The 21,199-nt window shown below is 37.2% G+C and overlaps 1 protein-coding gene across 1 annotated transcript; it reads left to right on the top strand.

Moving 5' to 3' along the window:
• The first annotated feature begins 16,198 nt into the window (after positions 1-16,198).
• LOC147567237 (pathogen-related protein-like) lies at positions 16,199-18,881 on the top strand. Its single transcript, XM_086653858.1, has 4 exons — positions 16,199-16,522; positions 16,620-16,752; positions 17,871-18,169; positions 18,564-18,881. The coding sequence occupies exons 1-4, from the start codon at positions 16,358-16,360 to the stop codon at positions 18,711-18,713; spliced, it is 747 nt and encodes a 248-aa protein (XP_086509984.1). The 5' UTR covers positions 16,199-16,357; the 3' UTR covers positions 18,714-18,881.
• Positions 18,882-21,199: the final 2,318 nt, after the last annotated feature.

Genomic DNA, 21,199 nt, shown 5'->3' with positions numbered 1-21,199 from the left:
TCAAGAAAACCATTTGGGAAAAGATAAACAAGCGAATCGAAATTACATCTTCTGTGATCATAAAATTAGAGATCTAATTTTCAAACTAAATTAAAAAGAGCTGAATCTTCTGTATCAAGAATCAGGGATTCAATCTCTTCCTCAACCTATTTGTCAATCAGAAAAAGAGTTGAAGCTTCTGTGATCATCGAATCAGGGTTTCTATCTCTTTCCTTATGACGACCCCACCAACACAATAACTAAACCCTAATTCAGGTCAGTTCTCTCATAATGAAAATATTACTAGTTTGATTTCGGCTAGACTAGATGGATCTAACTTTCTGGTTTGGAAAGATCAAATTGAAAATGCTTTAATTGGAAATGATCTGATCTGCTATATAGATGGAACATATATTGAACCCCCTCAGTTAATTGTTCTTGATGGTAGAGATATGGTAAACCCAACATACCTTCAATGGCGAAAAAATGATAGTTTTGTTAAATCCTTCATTAAAGCCACCATTACGTATTCAATAGCTTCAAACATCTTAGGGTTAAAAACTGCTAGAGATATCTGGACTTATCTTGAGTTAGTATTTCTTCAAGAACTTGAGGCCAAGAAATCATCCTTAAGAAATAAACTTCAAAATATAAAGAAGGGATCAGCATCAATCTATGAATTTTTGAGTAAAATCAAACATTTGGCTGACTCTCTTGTAGTAGTGAATGATAGGGTAAGTGATTCTGAGCTACCAAGAATAGCCCTCCAGGGTCTTGGCAAAGAGTACTCATAGTTTGTCATTACTATTCAAAATCGAGAAGATATTCTGAACTTTGCTAAACTAAGGAGTAGACTTATTCGTCATGAGCATTGGCTAAAAGAGCAGAATACCAATGATGAGGGAGAAGCATATCTTGTGAATAGATTTCCATTTAGAGGTATGGGTAGGTCCTCTAATTCCTCACAAAGACAGGTCAATTAACATCAAGTTCTTGATCCTGGTCCAAGATTCCAACTTAAGCAAGCTTCCCCTCAGAACAAGAATAATTTCTTTGATTACACCACCATTCCTTGTGGTATATGCTATAAATGGGCCATACAGCTCGACAGTGTCGTATGAGGTTTAAAGACTTCTCAGAACCATCTTCCTCATTCACCAAACCTCCTTCTAGGAACTTTGCACATCTACATCTCCAAGAGTTGGAGGAAGAGGAAGAAGATGAGGATGAATATGTGATGGAGCATTAGAATTGGCTAAAGGGGATTTTCAGGCTCATCTTAGCAAATGTGGTATTCTTTTAAGAAGTTCATGTCCCTACACCCCAGAACAAAATGGGAAGGCAGAAAGAAAGAATAGACATATCACCCTAATCACATTAAGTACAAAGTGTCTCAAGGCCACTTGATGAGTAGCAACTGAAAATGCGTGACCGCGCTCAAACGGATTAAAAGTTAATCGTTTGTCTTTTACAGTTGTACTCGGATATCAAGAAAGTCTGAATGACGTGACGTATCAGATGGGATACTAAATTGACACGGGAATCGAGGCATTGCACTTGTTCTAAGTCCAAGTGGGAGTCTGAAGGAGTTGAAGGAGATGTCCTTCGACCAAGATGGCAATGCGAGCAATACGTCGGCTAGGAAAATTGATGTGGAAGATCATCAAGTCCGATTGATTTAGGGATCGTAGAGTTGTAGCTAGAGACCAACTACGATCGTCGAATTACGAAGTAATTCGCGGCTAACTTCGATCGGATCCTACAACGGGTTACACATAAGAGTGTCAAATTGATCTAGGATATGACTAGTGGGAGTGAGATATAATCATGGGAGTGTCCCATAAACATATCTCATAGGCCTAAAAAGGAATTAGGCAAAGATAGTACAAAAAGGCCAAAAACAAGGTTTTGGGCCTAGGCCGATTCGGGCACTTTTAGGGCTCGGATTGGGCTGATTTTTGGAGGGACGTTTCCTTATGTTATGAACATTAAATCTGCCAATTTTGGCTGGGTTTGGACGTGGAAGCGATTCAACTAGCGGAGACTCTTGGAACAGCTGGAGTAAGAAGTCCCCAAGTGAGCGTATTATGGGGGGCCGTCAAGCACATCCGGCAAGGATCAAGGGAGATCTCGTTGTTGCATAGCTCAGGTCGGAGCAACGTGCCATCGGACGTTCAACAGGCAGTCTCACGATCGGGCATGAGTGTCCGGAAGTTGTCATTGTATACTCCCGCGGGTCGGAAGGCGGCGGGAGAAGGAGGGGGACACTGGGCGGGATCTTTCAGCAGCGAATTCCCCATACAGATAGAGGCCCCTATCAAAAAGATACTCCGAAGGCTCTCCTTAGGGAATTGAGAAAATACCAATAGTTGCTATTTTCGACTATTTCCCTAAATCTTATTCTAAAGGGTGTTTTAGGAAACCTAAAAGGAGGTGGATTCTTATTAGGGTTCTATATAAACACTCTTAGGGCAGAGAATAAGGTGTGGAATTTCTCTCTAAGCTTTCTTACTCTACCACATCAAGTAGAGAGGAGAAAGTGAGCTAATTCCCATTACTATCTATCTAGTCAAAGAAGAAGGTGTTCTTCTTTCCAACCACCATTGGTGTGCTAGCTATACAACAAGGTGGGAGATCAAGTTGATTGCTCGTGTCCCAAGTAGAGGAGCTACACTTGAAGCTCTTGGTCTTCTTCAATCAATTCAACTAGTTCAAGGGAAAAGCGATTAAGGTAATCTACTATCTCCGTTAGTTTAATTACTAGTTTTGCATGTGATCCTGGGAATACTAGTGTAGACATTAGATGTCTTATTTCCGCTATAAACACTAGTATAAGGGTTTAATTCCCTACAGTGGCGTCAGAGCCTCTTGCAATGAACTAGTTTTTGCTAAGAATCGAACTAGTTCATATTGGATATGATTGATAGTTTAATAAATTGAGTTTATAAAAGTATTTTAAAAGTGTTTTAAAAATTATTTAAACTCACAATTTGATATTATTGAATGGGATTCAATGAATTTCAAATTGAGAATCAAATTGTTAAAAGTGTTTTAAAAGACTCAATTTGATTGAATTTCAAACTAATCCATGCTTGATTAAGTTGATAGTTATGTTTAAAAAGGTTTTAAACATGAAATTTGATTAATTTTGAATTGGATTCAAAGATTTTTCAAATTGATTTCAAAATTGTTCTTTGAAAAGTTTCAAAAACCTAGATTTTGATCCAAAATTGGTTTGATTAAGAGTTGTTTTTAAGTTTTGGAAACTTTTGAAAAACAAAATTTGGAATTTAGAAGTGTTCTAAAAGAAGTGTTTTGAGTTTTAGGAAACTCTCAAAACAAAATTTGGAAAATTTTAAAAGTTTCTAAAAGTTTTGTAAAATTTTAGAAGTGTTCTAAAAGATTTCAAAATTTAGAAAGAGTTTTAAAATTGGAAGTTAGCAAATAAGATTTGCACAACAACAAAAAAAAAAAAAAAAAAAATTTTTGGAAACTAGGGTTTTGGAAACCTTAGTGTCCGGCCAGGAAGCTTCCTGGCCGGACAGAAGCTGCTGGTCGCGTCCACTGGACGCGTCCAGAGCAGCTGCAGGAGACGCGTCCAGCAGCTGCAACCAGATTGCCACTGGTCGCGTCTAGGACGCGTCCAGGTCGAGTCTAGGACTCGACCACCAGCTGTAATGGAAGCATCTGGACGCGTCTTGGAGACGCGTCCAGAGCAGCTCGGGCGCGTCTAGGACGCGTCCAGAGCTCTCGACCAGACGCGTCTTGGAGACGCGTCTGGGAGGTTCTGGGTGTCTCGGACTAGTCCGAGACACCTAGTGCTGGTCCGGTTCAGCACCAGACACATCTAGGACGCGTCCGGTGCATGGACTAGCGTCCTGGCTCCGGGCCAGGACGAGACCAGGCCTTGGTAGGCCTCGGTCAGGACATGCCGGCCCTATGGGCCGTGCTATGTCCGGACCTTGTCCGAGCCCTTTTGTGGGCTTGGGCCGGGACTTGTCTAGGACTTGACCCGGGCTTTTTCGAGGCTTTTCGGACCACAAAAAGGGACCATCATTCGAGTGGGAGTTTTTGCCAAAATTTCTTCCGATTCCAACCAAATAATTCCAAAATCAATCCGGGCCATCCAGAAGGCCAAAACGGATTTCTCTTTAAATTGATTTATGAAATCATTAAGAATCGAACCAATATTTTTCCGAAATTGACCCGGGCTTTCTCGAGCCCAAAACGGAGTTTTTCTTAAAGTTGATTTTAGAAATCATAAGAGATAAAACGAGAACGCACCATTAGTCGAATTCTTCGAATTTAGACTTAAGGTTCGTCATGTGACATGTGATGTCAACAAAAGTATCTCCCAAGATAATCATGCATATATAATTCTTAGCCTTGATATATTATATGATTGCATGTGATGTGAATGCGGGAAACTAGTATGGCCATAGATTTATATCTTTATTCTTGTTTTAAGCACGTACGGATGGGTGCATGCTTTGTAATTAATTTTAATTTCAAGTTTATACGATCTGCGAATCGTTAGAGTCTTGTAATTAGAGTTTAGGGTCTATGAGTCCATTGAAGAAACTCGAGGATGAAATCCAAAGGCGAGTGGGAGAAATCAATGGAGGTTCAAAGATGGCGATCTAAGACGAACCGAAAGGCGAAACAAGAAGAAAAACAAAGGAGATTAGATCTTCTAGGTTAGGGGCCATACTAGGATCCATGTCTGCTTGATTTACTTTCTCGCGCGCATTTACTTACTTATTTACGCTTTATGTCGTGGACGTTAGTTAGGCTAAATAGTTCACTATAACAAACGCCAGACTAGCGTAAAAGTCCCCAAAACGTAATCTTGAGTAATCGCCTATCCAGATTAAGACACTCATTGCGCCCTTGTTCGAGGAAGGTGGGTCGGCCTTCGCAGAGTACCTCCTCTACCTTGGGACAATGCGGGTAGGTCTATAGAAGAGGCCTACACGTCTAAATGGTTCTACTCAACGAGATCAGCAAGAGAGTCTTGGATACTCGAGGCAAAAGGATAGATTAGTCATTCATTAATGAAATCTATCAACCAAGAGTCATAAGGTATGATCAGTGAAGTAGTTCACTCACCCGGAACGACGGAGTCAAAGGGTAGGGCCTTCGTCCGCTTTACTCCGAAGAACTGGGGTCTTGGAATCACTTATTCAATCGGGGACGATTTTTATTGAATAATGTGGGAAAACTAAGTTTTTCAAAAACGATAACGAGTTTTAAAACTTTGTCATTTCTTTATGTAGTTTTAAGATGACACAAACGATTTCAACATTGAATCACACCTAAGGGAGGTGCTGATCCACTTCCTAGAATGGAAGAATGAATCCGAGAATAGTTCTCAGATTCAAAAGGAAGGTCACTAGAATACCCAATCCCAGTGTTGACTCATACAAGAGAAGGTCAAAAGCCATTGCAAGCAATCGTATAACATTTTCTTTGGAAGAGTAATGAATGCTAGCATAACCATTAAGACAAACTAAGGAAGAAATTCCTACAGAAGTCATAAATGGAGAAGTACGAGACCTCCAAGGCAATCTGAAAGTCATCCTAAGGGAAGACAATAGAATACATCTATCACCCAATTCAATATCGATTGAACAAAGATTGATAAAGACCTTAGATGAGTCACTCAGGTTGTTACAAACAAACTGAGCAGAACATTCGGGAATATCCAGTCTAAGAAAGGTTTTTGAGATTTGGTACAAAGAATCTAAGAAAGAGATCTTGAGATTCAAAAGGGCAAAAAGATCAGTCAAGTGAGACAAACATTTGATCAAAGAAAAGCAGTTGCCGAGTACATGATCAAGAGTATTCCTCATTGCTGTGAATGTTTCTAAAACAATGGCTAGACCATTTAAAAGGAAACTACCTTTAGCACCTGGAGGACAAAAGGAATGGAATTATGAATTCCGGTTCCGTATCCTTGCTAACAAAGTTAAAAACAAGTATCGTAAAATTCCTTCATCAGGTATTTAAGACCAGATGAGCGGCTCAGTGGGAGCTTAAGGGAATTACATACTTAACTAAAAGAAGTAAAGATCCAAGAGGGAGCAGAAGCAGTAATGCTAGGGATGCTGAAAGGGATCAAAGTCTTCTTTTAGACACTGATCTAGCTTAGAACTTAATAGTGATTATTTTGTTCTTCTAGAAACATACGATGTTTTAAACCAGTGGTAAAATTAACTGAAGGTTAACATTGATAATGGCTAAAATCAAGAGATTCAAACTCATTAAACTTCAGCATTGTCAATTAGGTCTTAAGGACTGAATTGACAAAGTCACCCTTTTCAAAAGGCATAGAGACTGGTAATCTATTAGGACTCTTACAGTGTTATGCAGACCTATAAGTTTACTTGCAGAAACTAACGAGAGAAACTTCAAATACGTACTCTGACAACTTCATGAAGTATGGAAACATACAAATCATAAAGTATAAGTCGGAATGTTTGAAAGGTTCAAACAAAGTACAAACCAAAGTAAAAGAATCATTTTGACAAGAGAGTTTAAGTCATCCGATTAGATTGGAGTGATAAAAACTTGAGTCAAATACTAAATAACCATCAAAGGAGTTGAGAAAACGTTTCCCAACTCGCTCCATGGAACACATCTGAGGGATGGTGGATTCAGTGGGAGTAATCGAACATTGCTATGCATAATTCGATCAAAGATGGGTTTAAGCCAGTCTTCCGAATATTTTGGGACATATTCTATAAACGATTGTTTTCACACTTACCAAAGTCCGTCTAACAGCTAAGCTTGTAAAAGCATTACAAAATTAGCTAAAGTCTGACGCAATTTCTTTAGAAGAAATTTGGGCTTTTTCCACAAACAATCAAGAGAACAAAGTGTTTGTTGCTCATGATAGTATTCTCCTAATAATTAGCACACCTAGTAGTCTGGGAGAAAAGCACTAATTATTACAAGAATAAGTGGGAGAAAAGTACAAGTCGATTTAATTCGATCATGAGAAAAATCATGGAGGGTCATGAAGAACAATCATGAAACTTGTACAAGACGATTAAATTCGACCAAGAGCAACAAACTGCGGCTCCTCGGAAAAGGAAAGGTTAAAGATATGATCTTGTAAACCCACCGCACAAAAGCGAATGTCATTCGTAGGAGAACTCTCAAAGCGAGTGAAAGTGTCTCTAAAGTAATATCTCAAAGTAGTTGAGAAAATTCCAAATTGTTGTTCAAAAGCCCTAGAAAGGTCAAAATAAAATCTTAAAGACTCAGAAAATAAAGGTTATTTCTGAAGAGATAAAAGACCTGCGCAGAAACGGAAACTGACTCTAGATTTTGGCTAGAAGCCAAAATCATCGTGGAATCCATATCTCGTCAAGACATGAAGCTTGATAATTTAAGTCGACAGAAGACCTAAATTGGTTTTCCAAAGTAGAAAACTGAGAAGGATGGAAACATTCATGTTTCCCGAAACTAGACAAGACGAATAAGATTCTTCCAATCAAGTTATGTCCATAGGCATGCTTCAGAAATCTATCGACGGATTAAAAACACGTAAGAGTTAGAATCTTCGATTCAAAAAGGCAATCAAAGAAGTTTGATTCCTGAGGAATGAGAATAATCTTGAATCACGAGTTTCAATAAGGCAAGTGGGAGAAACAAACCTTCCGGGTCCGTATGCAGAGTACATACAAAAGATTGAGTACGACATAAGATGTTGTGTAACAGTGAACACACTGACTTAATAAAAGGACCACACACAAGGATGAAATGCCATTTTGGGCATCTGAAGATCTATAAGCATAGATCAAAAGGATGATAGGATTGGAGAGACTCATTACGCTGAGATGCTTGAGATCCGAAACAGAAAATCTAAGACTCGGAAAGTCTAAAAGAATTTCGACCCAAAACTCATGACTAAGAGCGTTGCTAAATCGGAGTTTGAAAAGACACCGATGTAGCAAACAAGCATGAGAGAGAGATTTATGTTCGAATACATAAAGTCAATCATATTGGATATGATTAGCATTTGAATATCCAAATTCGGATTTGAAAACCGAAACACTACTTAGAAACATCCTAGAAGGCTAAAGGATGAAGTAGTACAAAACTTGAACATGTCATCGTAGCAAACTTCCAGACATGGAAGGAAAGTAGGCTAAAAGTGTTTTAAGCCGGGAACTGTTGCAAATACTACATAAAGAATTAAAAGCCTTAACTCTAGTAAAAGTTACTAGAAATTATCAAGGTTGAAGTAAGCAATCTTCAAATTAATTGATAATTAGCAAAGTTTAAAACGGACTACATACGTAGTCAAACTAAACTGTCACCTAAGACATAGTATGAGATTCATACACAGTCTAAGGCATGAGGTATAATTTTAAACCTCGACAAGTAAAACTGAGTGGGTAAAAGGAGTTTTACGGAAGAGGCTCAGATTTACAACTCTCGTTATCAGAAATAATAGAGTTATTTCACAAGTCGTCTAAATTTGGTTTAGTGTTTAAACGACAGTCCATTGATGATAAAACATTCCGAATAGGTTTGTCAGATACGTGATCTGATGAATGAAACCCTATTAAGTGAACTTGGAATATTTATTATCAACAACCCTGGTCCAGGTCATCGCATGGACAACAATGACTCACGAAGACTAGCACGGGAGTCGATGGGATAGCGCAGTTTCATGGGCTATAGGAATAGTATATTCTATTCGACTACGTGGGTGTGTAAAAGGTTTACACACTGGATAACCCTCAAATGAGAAGTACATCACTCGTGATGAACGTAAATACTTCTCATAAAGATAATTGAAGAGATTCCTCAAAACATGAGTGCTCCACTCATCTTATGTAAGGAATGCCCGACTTTGGTTCCGTCAAACGCCGCGCCGTAAAAGGAGGTTATCAAGACGGATACTGGGAAGGACAAGATAGACATGAAGTTAAGTGGAAGCGCAAGAATGGATTGTGTCACCCTAATCACATTAGGTACAAAGTGTCTCAAGGCCACTTGATGAGTAGCAACTGAAAATGCGTGGCCGCGCTCAAACGGATTAAAAGTTAATCGTTTGTCTTTTACAGTTGTACTCGGATATCAAGAAAGTCTGAATGACGTGACGTATCAGATGGGATACTAAATTGACACGAGAATCGAGGCATTGCACTTGTTCTAAGTCCAAGTGGGAGTCTGAAGGAGTTGAAGGAGATGTCCTTCGACCAAGATGGCAATGCGAGCAATATGTCGGCTAGGACAATTGATGTGGAATATCATCAAGTCCGATTGATTTAGGGATCGTAGAGTTGTAGCTAGAGACCAACTACGATCGTCGAATTACGAAGTAATTCGCGGCTAACTTCGATCGGATCCTACAACGGGTTACACATAAGAGTGTCAAATTGATCTAGGATATGACTAGTGGGAGTGGAGATATAATCATGGGAGTGTCCCATAAACATATCTCATAGGCCTAAAAAGGAATTAGGCAAAGATAGTACAAAAAGGCCAAAAACAGGGTTTTGGGCCTAGGCCGATTTGGGCACTTTTAGGGCTCGGATTGGGCTGATTTTTGGAGGGACGTTTTCTTATGTTATGAACATTAAATATGCCAATTTTGGCTAGGTTTGGACGTCATATCCTTAGGGAATTGAGAAAATACCAATAGTTGCTATTTTCGACTATTTCCCTAAATCTTATTCTAAAGGGTGTTTTAGGAAACCTAAAAGGAGGTGGATTCTTATTAGGGTTCTATATAAACACTCTTAGGGCAGAGAATAAGGTGTGGAATTTCTCTCTAAGCTTTCTTACTCTACCACATCAAGTAGAGAGGAGAACGTGAGCTAATTCCCATTACTATCTATCTAGTCAAAGAAGGTGTTCTTCTTTCCAACCACCATTGGTGTGCTAGCTATACAACAAGGTGGGAGATCAAGTTGATTGCTCGTGTCCCAAGTAGAGGAGTTACACTTGAAGCTCTTGGTCTTCTTCAATCAATTCAACTAGTTCAAGGGAAAAGCGATTAAGGTAATCTACTATCTCCGTTAGTTTAATTACTAGTTTTGCATGTGATCCTGGGAATACTAGTGTAGACATTAGATGTCTTATTTCCACTATAAACACTAGTATAAGGGTTTAAATCCCTACAGGAGACACTAAGAGTGACAAGCTAAGTCCCAAATCAGTAAAATGTGTCTTCAATAGCTATAGTCCAATTCATAAGGGATATAGATGTTTGGACTTACACTCTCGCAAAGAATATGTCTCTAGACATGTAATTTTTGATGAGTCTATATTTCCTTTTGCTGAGGATGCAGCATTAACCAAGTCCTTGTCCCAAGAGCCAATGGCTCCTCAGACAATCATTCAACTACCTACATTACCACTTGTGGTTGATCAAAATATCACTCCTCATCACATAAACTATCCCTTGACTGATCAGGAACTTCACTCCTATCTTTCCTCTGCCATCTCCACCTCGTAGTCCTCAGTCCCATCTATAAATCTGCCATCTACTGTCTCTACTGAGGACTCTACCACCATACCAGCTACAACAAATACCAATGTCCATGCTATGCAAACTAGGTTTAAGAGTGGTATCATCAAACCCAAGGTTCTCCCTAATCATGTGGCACTCCATACTTCACCTCATGTCTTCTCTGCTTCCTTTTTAGCTGATAAACAATAGACCATTATTGAACCTTCTTCTTTTAAAGAGGCTGCAAAGAGTCCTCATTGGTGGGTAGCAATGAAAGCTGAATATGCAACTCTTATTCAAAATAAGACATGGACTTTGGTTCCCAAGCTGTCTTCTATGAATGTCTTAGGCAACAAATGGGTGTTTAAAGTGAAGTATAAGTCAGATGGTTATTTGGAAAGATATAAAGCAAGGTTTGTGGCTCAAGGCTATAATCAGCAGGAGGGGGTTGATTATCAAGAGACATTCAGCCCAGTGGTAAAGATACACACAATTAGGGTGGTACTTACCTTAGCAGTCTCAAATGCTTGGACAATCCTTCAGTTGGATGTGTCAAATGACTTTTTTCATGGAGACTTACATGAAAATATATATATGAAGCAACCTCAGGATTTTATTGATGACAAGTGTCCTGGCTATGTCTGTCACTTACACAAGTCTCTTTATGGACTCAAGCAAGCACCCAGAGCTTGGTTCACAAGAATTTCTATCTACTTGTTGGATTGGGGATTTCTCAAGAGTTCTTCTGACTCATCCATGTTTGTATACACTACTCAAGATCACATTGTGGTCTTTCTTCTCGATGTGGATGACATAATTCTCACTGGGTCTAGCCTACAACTGCTTCAAAGACTTTTTTCTGACTTAAAGAAAGTTTTTGCCTTGAAGGAGTTAGGAGATCTCCATTTTTTCTTAGGCATTGAAGTGGTCAAGATGAATGATTCACTTCAATTAACTCAGACCAAGTATATAGTTGAACTACTACAAAGAGCTGAGCTCATTGATTGTAAACCAAGTGTTGTACCTGTTTCTTTTGGGGGAAGGGTATCAAAATTGGATGATTCTATATTGGCTGACCCACTATTTTATAGAAGCATGGTCGGTGGGTTGCAATATGCCACCATGACCAGACCTGATATTACCTATTCTGTGAATTACCTATCTCAATTTATGCATCAGCCAACATCAGTGCATGATGGCCCTAGAAAGTTTCCTAAATAGGTCACCACCCGCAAGTATACGGGCGTCAAGTGATAATTCCGGTAAGACCGGGTCGATCCGCAGGGGCTAAGTCAAACCTGTTCTAGAACTTGAAAGTAACACGGTTTTGTTTGGAAATAGGTTTTAAAGATTAAAATACCCGAACAAAAGGGAAATAAATACAAATGATATAAGGAACTCAAATGGGGGAGAGTCCTAGGATTTTAGAATCCACTCAATAAAATCACTTTTTGGAACAAATACTTAAAATGATTAATTCTCTTTTTTGTAACTCAGAATTTCGGATAATGAACTATCCTAATTCCGGGAGATGTTTTCGATAAAATCGGTTTTTTAACTCATGAAATTGTAATTGTTTTATTTTGAAAAATGAATTTCCAAACTACTATCTATCAATCAATAAGTATGCACCGTCAAAGGATTTAACCCAAGCACGATGCATCAAATCTAAAAGCATAAATAGTGAAAAGATAATCGACTTGACAAATTAAAACAATTTAGACATTAAATCACATTCAAAGAATTAACCAAATAACTTATGTTTCTAAAAGGTCGAATATGGTTTCATCATCAACCCTAGATTAAGAGTCTTAGCTAATCATGATCAAAGATTAAACTCAATATGAAGAATAAGAGAAAATGGAAGGAAAACAGAACTTTTCTCACTGATTTTCCCACGGCGGCCAAACTCTCTCCTGGAGAAAATTATCTTCCAGCAGAAGTTTCGATCCAAACAGGGTCTTCTTCTCCACTAAAATTTCTCTTTCTCTCTCTACTATTCTGATTTATGAAACAAAGATAAAGAGAAGATAATTCAATGTTGAATAATGCTCTGTTTATTTATTTTTCTATCTCTTTCTCACTCTACAATTACCTTCTTCTCTCTCTCACAAAGATACAAAGATAATGAAGAACTAGAATAAATATAAAATCCCTCTTTCTCTCCTCTGTTTTCTATCTCTTTCTCACTCTACAACTTCTTAGATTTCACTCTCACAAGAAAAGAAAAAAGATGAAAATAAGATGGCGAGTCAAGTGATTAAACCCATGTTCTCTCTGTTTCTAACTCTCTCTATCCTCCCCTTCTTTCTCAAAATTAATTCATTGAAGCTCCGAGAAGGAGACCCCCTAAAGATGAGATGATCCTTTGCTCTCTGTCTTTCATTGTTATATAAAGAGAAAATTCAAAACGAAATCTTCTCCCTCTCTCTATCTTTATTCGGTTATAAGACAACTTTCATCTCTAAGCAAATATCTTCAGCCAGCCAATCTCTTCTACAAGTCTCCATGATATTCTCTTCTAAAATATATTTCAAACCTATCTCCCTCTCTCTACTGCAAACACCAACAGATAGAGATGAAAGAAAGAATGAATTAGATTTTCCTTCCCTTTCCAGCCATCTCGAATCTCCTTCGATTTTATCTCTTTCCAAGGTAAATCTCATTCTCTATTCTTTCTCTTGTTTCTGTTATAGAGATAACAATTTAGGTAAAAAGAATTCCTTGAGTTGAGGCACCAATCTGTATTCAACGTGATTTGTTAACTGGCATAGAAATGATGCTGTGTATCGCGAGAAAGTAAAAGAAGCTGCGGCGCAGGAATCTGGCGAAGACATGTGTGCAGGAAGACAGTCAACTGTTGGATCGTCTAGATAAACCTAGGTACATGGTGCAGTGATAAGCTCGGGTGCATGGGATCACGCCCCCACTGGATAACCCGGAGTACACCCTCCAGTGACCGAAGATAGCCCGAAAATAGTACGAGCCGTCAGATCCACCTCCCTGTAGCGTGCCACGTGTCTCTGATAATATATGTTGACTTTTAGTCAACTGTTTTGACTCGTACTTTGAGCCGCTCTAGTTTCCTCATCCGGACTCCGATTCGACTTCCGTTTTCACCCACGAATTCATCTCGGGCTCTACTTTTCAACCAGACACCAATGTTGACTAAAATTCCCAGAATCACAAATGAACAAAATACCCCTAACACGTCTTTCTTCCGATTTTATCCGTTTTACGCACTGAACTTCGTAAAGATACTTGCTAAAGAAAATCAAACAAATCATCAGAGTTGCTCGAACTGGACTAACTAACCCGAGTTAAGAGATTCAGATGGGACATTTTCATGTCTCATCAGTGCACCTTACTCTTCTTAAAAAGGTGCTAAGGTATCTTAAAGGTACTTTAGGAGCTAGCATCACAATCAAATCAGGTGACTGTTCTCTATTAAGTGGGTCCTCAGACTCAGACTGGGGTAGTTGCCCTGACTCAAGAAGGTACACTAGTGGTTATTGCATCTTTTTGGGTTCTACTTTGATCTGTTGGTCCTCCAAGAAGCAACACACAGTGCCAAGGTCATCTACTGAAGCAGAATATAGGGCATTGTCTTTGACCACTTCTGAATTACTTTGGACCTCTTATCTGCTCAAAGAGCTTCATATTTCTGTGGTGTTGCAATGGTGTTGTTTTGTGATAACATGGGAGCCAAATACTTGGCATCTAACCCTGTTTTTCATCCTAGAACTAAGCATGTGGAGATAGATGTCCATTTTATCAGAGATTTAGTTCAACAAAATCAGTTAGAGGTGAAATTTGTCACATCTGATCAGAATCTAGCTGATGTGTTTACTAAGGGGCTTCTCTTTCTGTGTTTCGAGTATATCAGGAACAAACTTATGTTTCACTCATCTTGAAACATTTGAGGGGGGCTGTAAGAGAGAAGGAACATCCAGAGAAGTATATAGAGGATAAAGGGTTTTCAGGAATAGTAGAAGTGAAGTAAGGACTCAAGACAAATGTGTTTGGTAATATCGGTTATATAGGCACACCTTCAAGTGTGTGACTAACTCGTGTAATAATTAGAGGTTATGGTTAGTTAATGTTAGTTAGTAACAGATTAGGTTATAGAAGAGATCCTGTACTAATCAGTGAATGAGAAATTAATAAGATACTCTTCCTTTTCTTTCAAAAATAATACGACAAATATCACAACCCAAACCAGTTTTATGTGGCAATTAACAATAATAAGGTTTGGTTCTCCTAGTTTATCTATTAAGTATTATATCTTCAGAAGGTATACACATTCCTTATTCTGAAATCTTAAGATGAAATCCGTACTTCTTACTAATTCTTATTACTCTCGTTCTCTCTCTATAACTTGTACTAACTAGTTCTTGCTTTTAATTGGTCAATGGAAGTTGTAAAATAAGTGAAGTAGGATCAAAGTAAATGGAGTAGTAGTCTTTCTTTTCCTTTAATCTTCGGATATGAGTCCACATCGAAGAACCACTCAGATAGTAGGTGAGGGTTCCCCTATTTTTCTGCTCTCTTCTTCTGGTTTTCAAGTTCTCTCACTCTACTGTTTTCTTCTTTTCTTCTCTCTTCTTTTGGCTTTCAAGTTCCCTCCCTCCTTCTCTCTCTCTCTCTACTGTTTTCTTCTTTTCTTCTTTCTTCTTTTGGCTTTCAAGTTCCCTCCCCCTCTCTCTCTCTCTATCTCTCTCTCTCTCTCTATCTCTCTCTCTCTCTATCTATTGTTTTGGAACAAATAGATCAAATTGAATGAGATATTGATTAAAATTAACAAAGACTTCAACTGATTAACCGATAAGTTGTGAAATTTGTTACTAAAAATTTAGAGAAATTTCACTTCATAGGGGCAGATTCTTACCGGTAGGTGTCAATGAAGATTTGAAGATTTCAAAATAGATATACCCTTCAATTTAGACTTATGGTATTTTCATACAATATATGGAAATTATTAGGTTGATGCTATTACAAGAAAATTAGGATTAACTTGTGGGATTACTTATTTAGGCTGGGTTAGGTTAAGTAGAGAGTAAAATAGTATTTTTATCTCTTGAACAGTTATATTTATTTTTTTTTAGAAAAAGAGAGCCAAAATACAACAGTAAAAAGAGAGAGTCTAAACATTAAGTCAATTATACAAAATGGAGTTCAAACAACAAATCTTTTTTTTTTTCTCATGATTTTAATAATTACAAATTCTTTTTGTTACTCTCAAACTATATTTTCTAAAATGAGAAGAGATTCTTTTCTCAGTTGCTCTTTTTTTTTTTTGTTGTGGCAAACCAATGGATGCTTCCCAGTCATTCAAACACGTGAAATCACAAGTTTTGTACATTTTCCTTTGTGTTTAGTACATTTACTTTCTCAAGATCAATACTTGGGCTATCTTTGTTTGACAACACCAAAGTTGAAGAAGTTCTTTATAAAATTATATATAAAAAAAGAATTTGAAAAAGTTTAATTTGAGGTTCACAGATGATTGTTAATTATCATCTTAAACCTAATCTTAATTATTGAAACCAAAGCCATCTTTGATTTGTCATTGGTAAAGGAAAACTGCTTTTCAATGGTACCATATTTTTTTTCCTACCATAGTCCATACTCCATAGGGATAGCCGCCCCTCTCTTGGTTGTACACGGCAGTATTTATTATATTATTCTAAAACATTATGAGTCAGTTTGCCACGTTTTAAGGTACATAATAATAATAATAATAATAATAATAATAATAATAATAATAATAATACATTACCGATTTCTAAATATTCTCTGCCTAACCCTTTAGGCATTTCTCTATAAGTATGATATTAAATCTCAATTCATCTCACTTCCCTCAATCAATTCAGAAGCTAATCTTCAAAACAATTAAACAGGATTAAGATGGCAAGAGGTTGTTGGTTTGATGGTCCAGATGAGACAGGGACTGAAGGTGATAAGTACAGATCATTCATTCATGGAGAAGGAGAGAGTAATACCAAATGGAGATTTGGTTCTCCTCCTAATTATGGAGTTGTTAACAAGCTCTTTGAAGATGGAAGAACCCAAGTAACTACATTAATTATCTACACTAATTAATCTTTCTCTTTTCTCTCTCTCTCTATAGTCTAGATTGCTTATATTAATTGTTGATGGTCATGTGTAGGAATGGGCTCCTGGAACATTGGAAGAAAGAGTACAGAGAATGGTCAAGACATGGGAGATGGAAATATTTCATAAAATCAATTCAGATGATTTCAAATCCATGAACCCTCATAAGTTCACCATCAGCCTCAATGGTATGTTTTCTTTCTCTAGCTAAGGTTATATTATTAGGTTTATGAGACCATTTTTGGAAAACTAGGGTATAGCATGTGTCTCTGGCACGGTATAATTTGTTGGCCATGTTAGTATATGAACACTAACTATAATCATACAACAACGAGAAAAAAACAACAAAAAAGCCAGATCAAATTCCTCTAAATTTGTCTCTAAAGAATCAACCTACAAAAATTATTGCCCCAATATTAATATGACCAACACAATTAAAAAGGGTATAGTGGGTAATCTTAAGAAGTTGGTTAACCATGGTAAAACTTTAAGGATGGATATTTGACGGATAAAATTTGTGGTTGCAAGTTATGACATAGCAACAAATCTATGTTATTTGTTATATAGATATATAGATATATAGATAACATCCATGGTACCGAGGTTAGATCATTTTTTACGAAATGACAAATAGGTTTAATGACAAAAAGAAAAATGTTAGGGAACAAGAAACTAGGCAGACTCTACGCATAAGTTTTACGTGACTTGTGATTTATGCTTCCAGTGAGTCGGATCTTTTGAACCGCGAATCACGATAAACTACATAAGATCTATGTCTAGAGTCTGACTGTTTTTTCTTGTTCCCCAACATACTTTGACATAAGTGTCAAGAAGACAACTAATTACAATGAGCAAAGAGGAAACCCACATTACATGACCCTTCTTATTGACGTAGTTCGTTTTAAAAATAAAAGGTTCACTTGCAATAGTTACTTTGTTTCTTTGCTATATAGTTTTTGCATCGAAATTTAAAGAAGTCTAACACACAAACCTCTAACATATCTGTCTATATTATAAGTGCAGTACTATTACTTCCCCTTGCAATGCCATTGATTGAGTGATTGACGCTCTAATTTACCACATATTTGATGTGTTCAACTTTTCTATACCAAATTTCTATAATTTAAACTCTGCAACTTACTGGGTGTAATACATCTGTATGTACGTATCTGTTACTTAGTATAAAAGAGTTTAACTTTTTAAGAAAGACGGACGTGTAAAGGCTTGAGGTGATCTTTCGTCTTATAAAACTAAACTGGGTCAAAGAAGTTAAGAAAAACGTTTTCGATGATTAATATGTGTACAGGAAGAACACCATCAAGGCTTCAAGACCTAGTGAAGCTTGGAGGCTACAATTTACTATTACAAACTTCTCTACCAGAGAATTTAAGAGGATACAATCCATCTGTAGAAACGGCTGAATCTTCTCATCTTAAATTTACGACTACATTCCCTCGAGGATTTGCCCTAGAAATCTCTCAAGTCTATTCAGGTCCTCCTGTAGTTGTGTACAAGTTCAGGCATTGGGCTTTCATGGAGGGACCTTTCCAAAACCATGCTCCAACTGGAGACAAGGCTGAATTTTATGGGATTGGCATCTTTGAGGTAATTAAGCTTACTTTTGTTCAAAAATTATAAACGGGCCGAAGATCTTGGCTGATTTTGGAGTCTGGACCAAAATCCGCTGCCTTAAACTGAAATGTTGACATGAAAACCCCGACCGGACTTTCCAACTGATTTTGGAGTCTGGGACAGTTTCAATGTGGAAATAGACAGTTCTATTGAAAAGGTTATGTGAAAGGGCCCAATGGTTTTTTAATACAAGTTAGGAATGCAATAATAATAGTTTATAATTGAAGTTAGGGAAGTTTTAAAGGCACCCCTTTAAGTGTTAAGGACGACTCCTTTCCTCATATATTCCCCCTCAAATTTCACTTAGGGATGCGGGTTATTATTAAATGTTCGGATTTTAACTTATGGTAGTTGAAACGGGTTTCAGGTGGATGAAGAAATGAAGATAGTGAAGGTGGAGTTCTTTTATGATCCAGGTCAACTAATTGGACAACTTCTCAATGGTCCTTCCCTTGATGGGTCTCATGATCAGACTTCAAAGTCTACTACTTCTCATGGTTGTCCATTTCTAAAATAGGTCACTGAGTTCTTTTATGCTAATATGTATTTTATTATCATGCACTTTATCTGTTGTAATTTTCTTTAGTTTGTTGTGTAGTTGGATGCTTGGCACTTATGTTTCTGTAATAGTACACAGAACATGAGGTGCTTTTATTCAGTAATAAAGATTTGACTTGATGATTAAGAATTCTACATTTAGGATAGGTAAATTGTCACTAGGTGCAAATTGGACAATGCTAAGTTTTATTTCTCTCCATGTTGTTGGCAACTTCTTGATCAGAGCCATGTTTGGTTTAGAATCAATCATCTTATATTGAGTACGATATACGGGCGCCCGTCGCTTCCATCTTATGCCTGTTAGGTTAGATAGATCATCGTCTTCAATCTCCACTGATTGAAGTGTATCACCTTTAATATTCCAGACTTTTCTCTGAGGTTGGCGGATGCCAGAATCATACTATCTATCTATTTCATATTTGATATTTCTGCTTCATACATAACATAAATTTTCTCGGATAGTTAAAACTGATGATGTCAAAATTTATCCTCCGCTAATCATTTAGGATGAGAGATTACTTCGTTGAGTCTCGTACTTTCTCCTCACGAACTGGAGGGCGAAACATGCAAAGAACTTGGAAACCTCTCAAACACTTAAGACTATTAGGATATTCTTGCGGTTAAAATACTGAGTACTGAGTGATCTGAGTTTAGGGTTTGGACCTTTGATTGATGATATACGCTTTGAGTACCGTTGTTGTGATTGTGAGCGTTATCGTGCTTTCTTCTAGGTGAGTTCATTACCTTTTATAAGCTTGTTTGGCCGATTGTATCAAGCGACTGAGATGAGGCGGTTGAGATTCCTCTTTGGGAGTGGAACTACTATTTCGTAGTTTGAAATTAAGATTCCTCTTTGGGACTGTTCTATATATTTTGATATATACAAGTTTCGTATTCAAGGATACTTGGTGTTTAAGATAGATCTAGTTTCAGACTGAGTTTTTTTATGGGAAAGGTTTTCCCTTGGGACTCTTCTTTCTCAAGTTTAATTAATACTTAAGATCCTCACAGACTGGGATCTTTGATAAGATTAAGGATTAAGACGGTAAGGCATTAAGTACGATTTTACCCCTCATACTTTGGGATTGAGGTATCGACCCAACTTATGCGGATCCCCTTTGTCTTCTATGAAATCCTAGGGCATACCTGGTTGTATTTGAGCCAAAGTAGTGCTTAGGTGTCTAGGACAATTGTACCGACTTTCCAAGTTCTAGATTTGAGTGGTAGACCTCTTTCAGTTTCAGCCTCCTTGTTGACTTCATAAGGGTTGGTCCGTTGGACTTTTTGTCTTTTCATGACTTATTAACTGTAGTTAACTGATGACCATTTTTTTATCATAAAAACCAGGAAATATAGGTGTAAATGTTGTTTTCGATGTACCAATTTAACGAGTTGACTCAGCGAGTCACTGCTGAAACTGATTCTTGCTTTGACTTTATTAATGAATCAACAAGAAACACTCACTTTCGTTCTGAATGGACGAAGATAAACTAAGGAAGCAAAAAAATTTAATATCTTTCGTATTTCTAATCGATAGTGCCTGTTACCAGAACATATGATTCGTAGTCGAGTCTCACTATCGATTTAAGATTGGAAAGAAAAGTTTTATTCCTTCTGTGTTTTTTGATTTATAAATTTAAAGCCAATACACCTCGTGATTCAAAAAATCTGATTGTCTTTGATTTGAAAATTAAATAATGACAAAGAAAAGAAAAATATTGGATGATTAGAAAAAATATTTAGTTCATGCGAGAATAATTTCTCTTTCCTTAAGACATTTTACACCCTTGTAAGAATACCAACAGTAGGGTCTATGTATTCTAAGATTCGACGACTTCCTGTTAGAGTTGCGATGGTACTTCACAGTTCTGAAAGCGGACGAACTTTTTTAAGCTGTATAAACTTTTTAACTTCTTCTGACTTTGACCTTATTGATTTTTGACTCGTTTTATAGATTACTCCTGACCCTAAACTCGGTAGTATGAGTCAATCCAAATGACGTGAATAATTTCCCCAATCTGCAAAATAGACTATCTTACCTAAAACTCTAAACCTTACCAAAAATTCTAAACCTTCTTCTTCTTCTCCTTTTATCCTCCTCTAGACTAAACTCAAAGATTTTACTTTCCAAGACCAAATCATTGAATATAAATATATACTGATCAAGCGAACCAATCTGCAAGAAGAAACAATCATGTATTATGATTCAACCCAGATGATGTAATTAATGTCCCCAATTAGCGAACATTAAAAAACCTAAAATTGTAAAATACATGATTTTACCTAAAATTCTAACCCTAACCTAAAATTGCAAAAGAATGATACGAAGGGACGTTGATTTTTATCTTCCAAAGTTGCCAAAAATTCTACATTGGTCACTTTTTATCATAATTTAATACTAGAACAAAATCCAATATCAAAATGATACAAACTATAAGAAGAGTT

Source organism: Eschscholzia californica, unplaced genomic scaffold (assembly GCF_041429995.1).
Source record: "Eschscholzia californica isolate CP2 unplaced genomic scaffold, dmEscCali1.0.p SCAF_1, whole genome shotgun sequence".
NCBI classification, from domain to species: Eukaryota; Viridiplantae; Streptophyta; class Magnoliopsida; order Ranunculales; family Papaveraceae; genus Eschscholzia; species Eschscholzia californica.
This window is presented reverse-complemented; position numbering and strand designations above follow the sequence as displayed.

What these genes read in the sequence shown, in the direction of transcription:
- LOC147567237 (XM_086653858.1), top strand. Translation starts at nt 16,358, where the DNA reads ATGGCAAGAGGTTGTTGGTTTGATGGTCCAGATGAGACAGGGACTGAA. An exon ending in GTTCACCATCAGCCTCAATG is followed by an intron (nt 16,753 to 17,870) that starts GTATGTTTTCTT and finishes ATATGTGTACAG; the next exon opens with GAAGAACACCATCAAGGCTT. An exon ending in ATGGGATTGGCATCTTTGAG is followed by an intron (nt 18,170 to 18,563) that starts GTAATTAAGCTT and finishes AACGGGTTTCAG; the next exon opens with GTGGATGAAGAAATGAAGAT.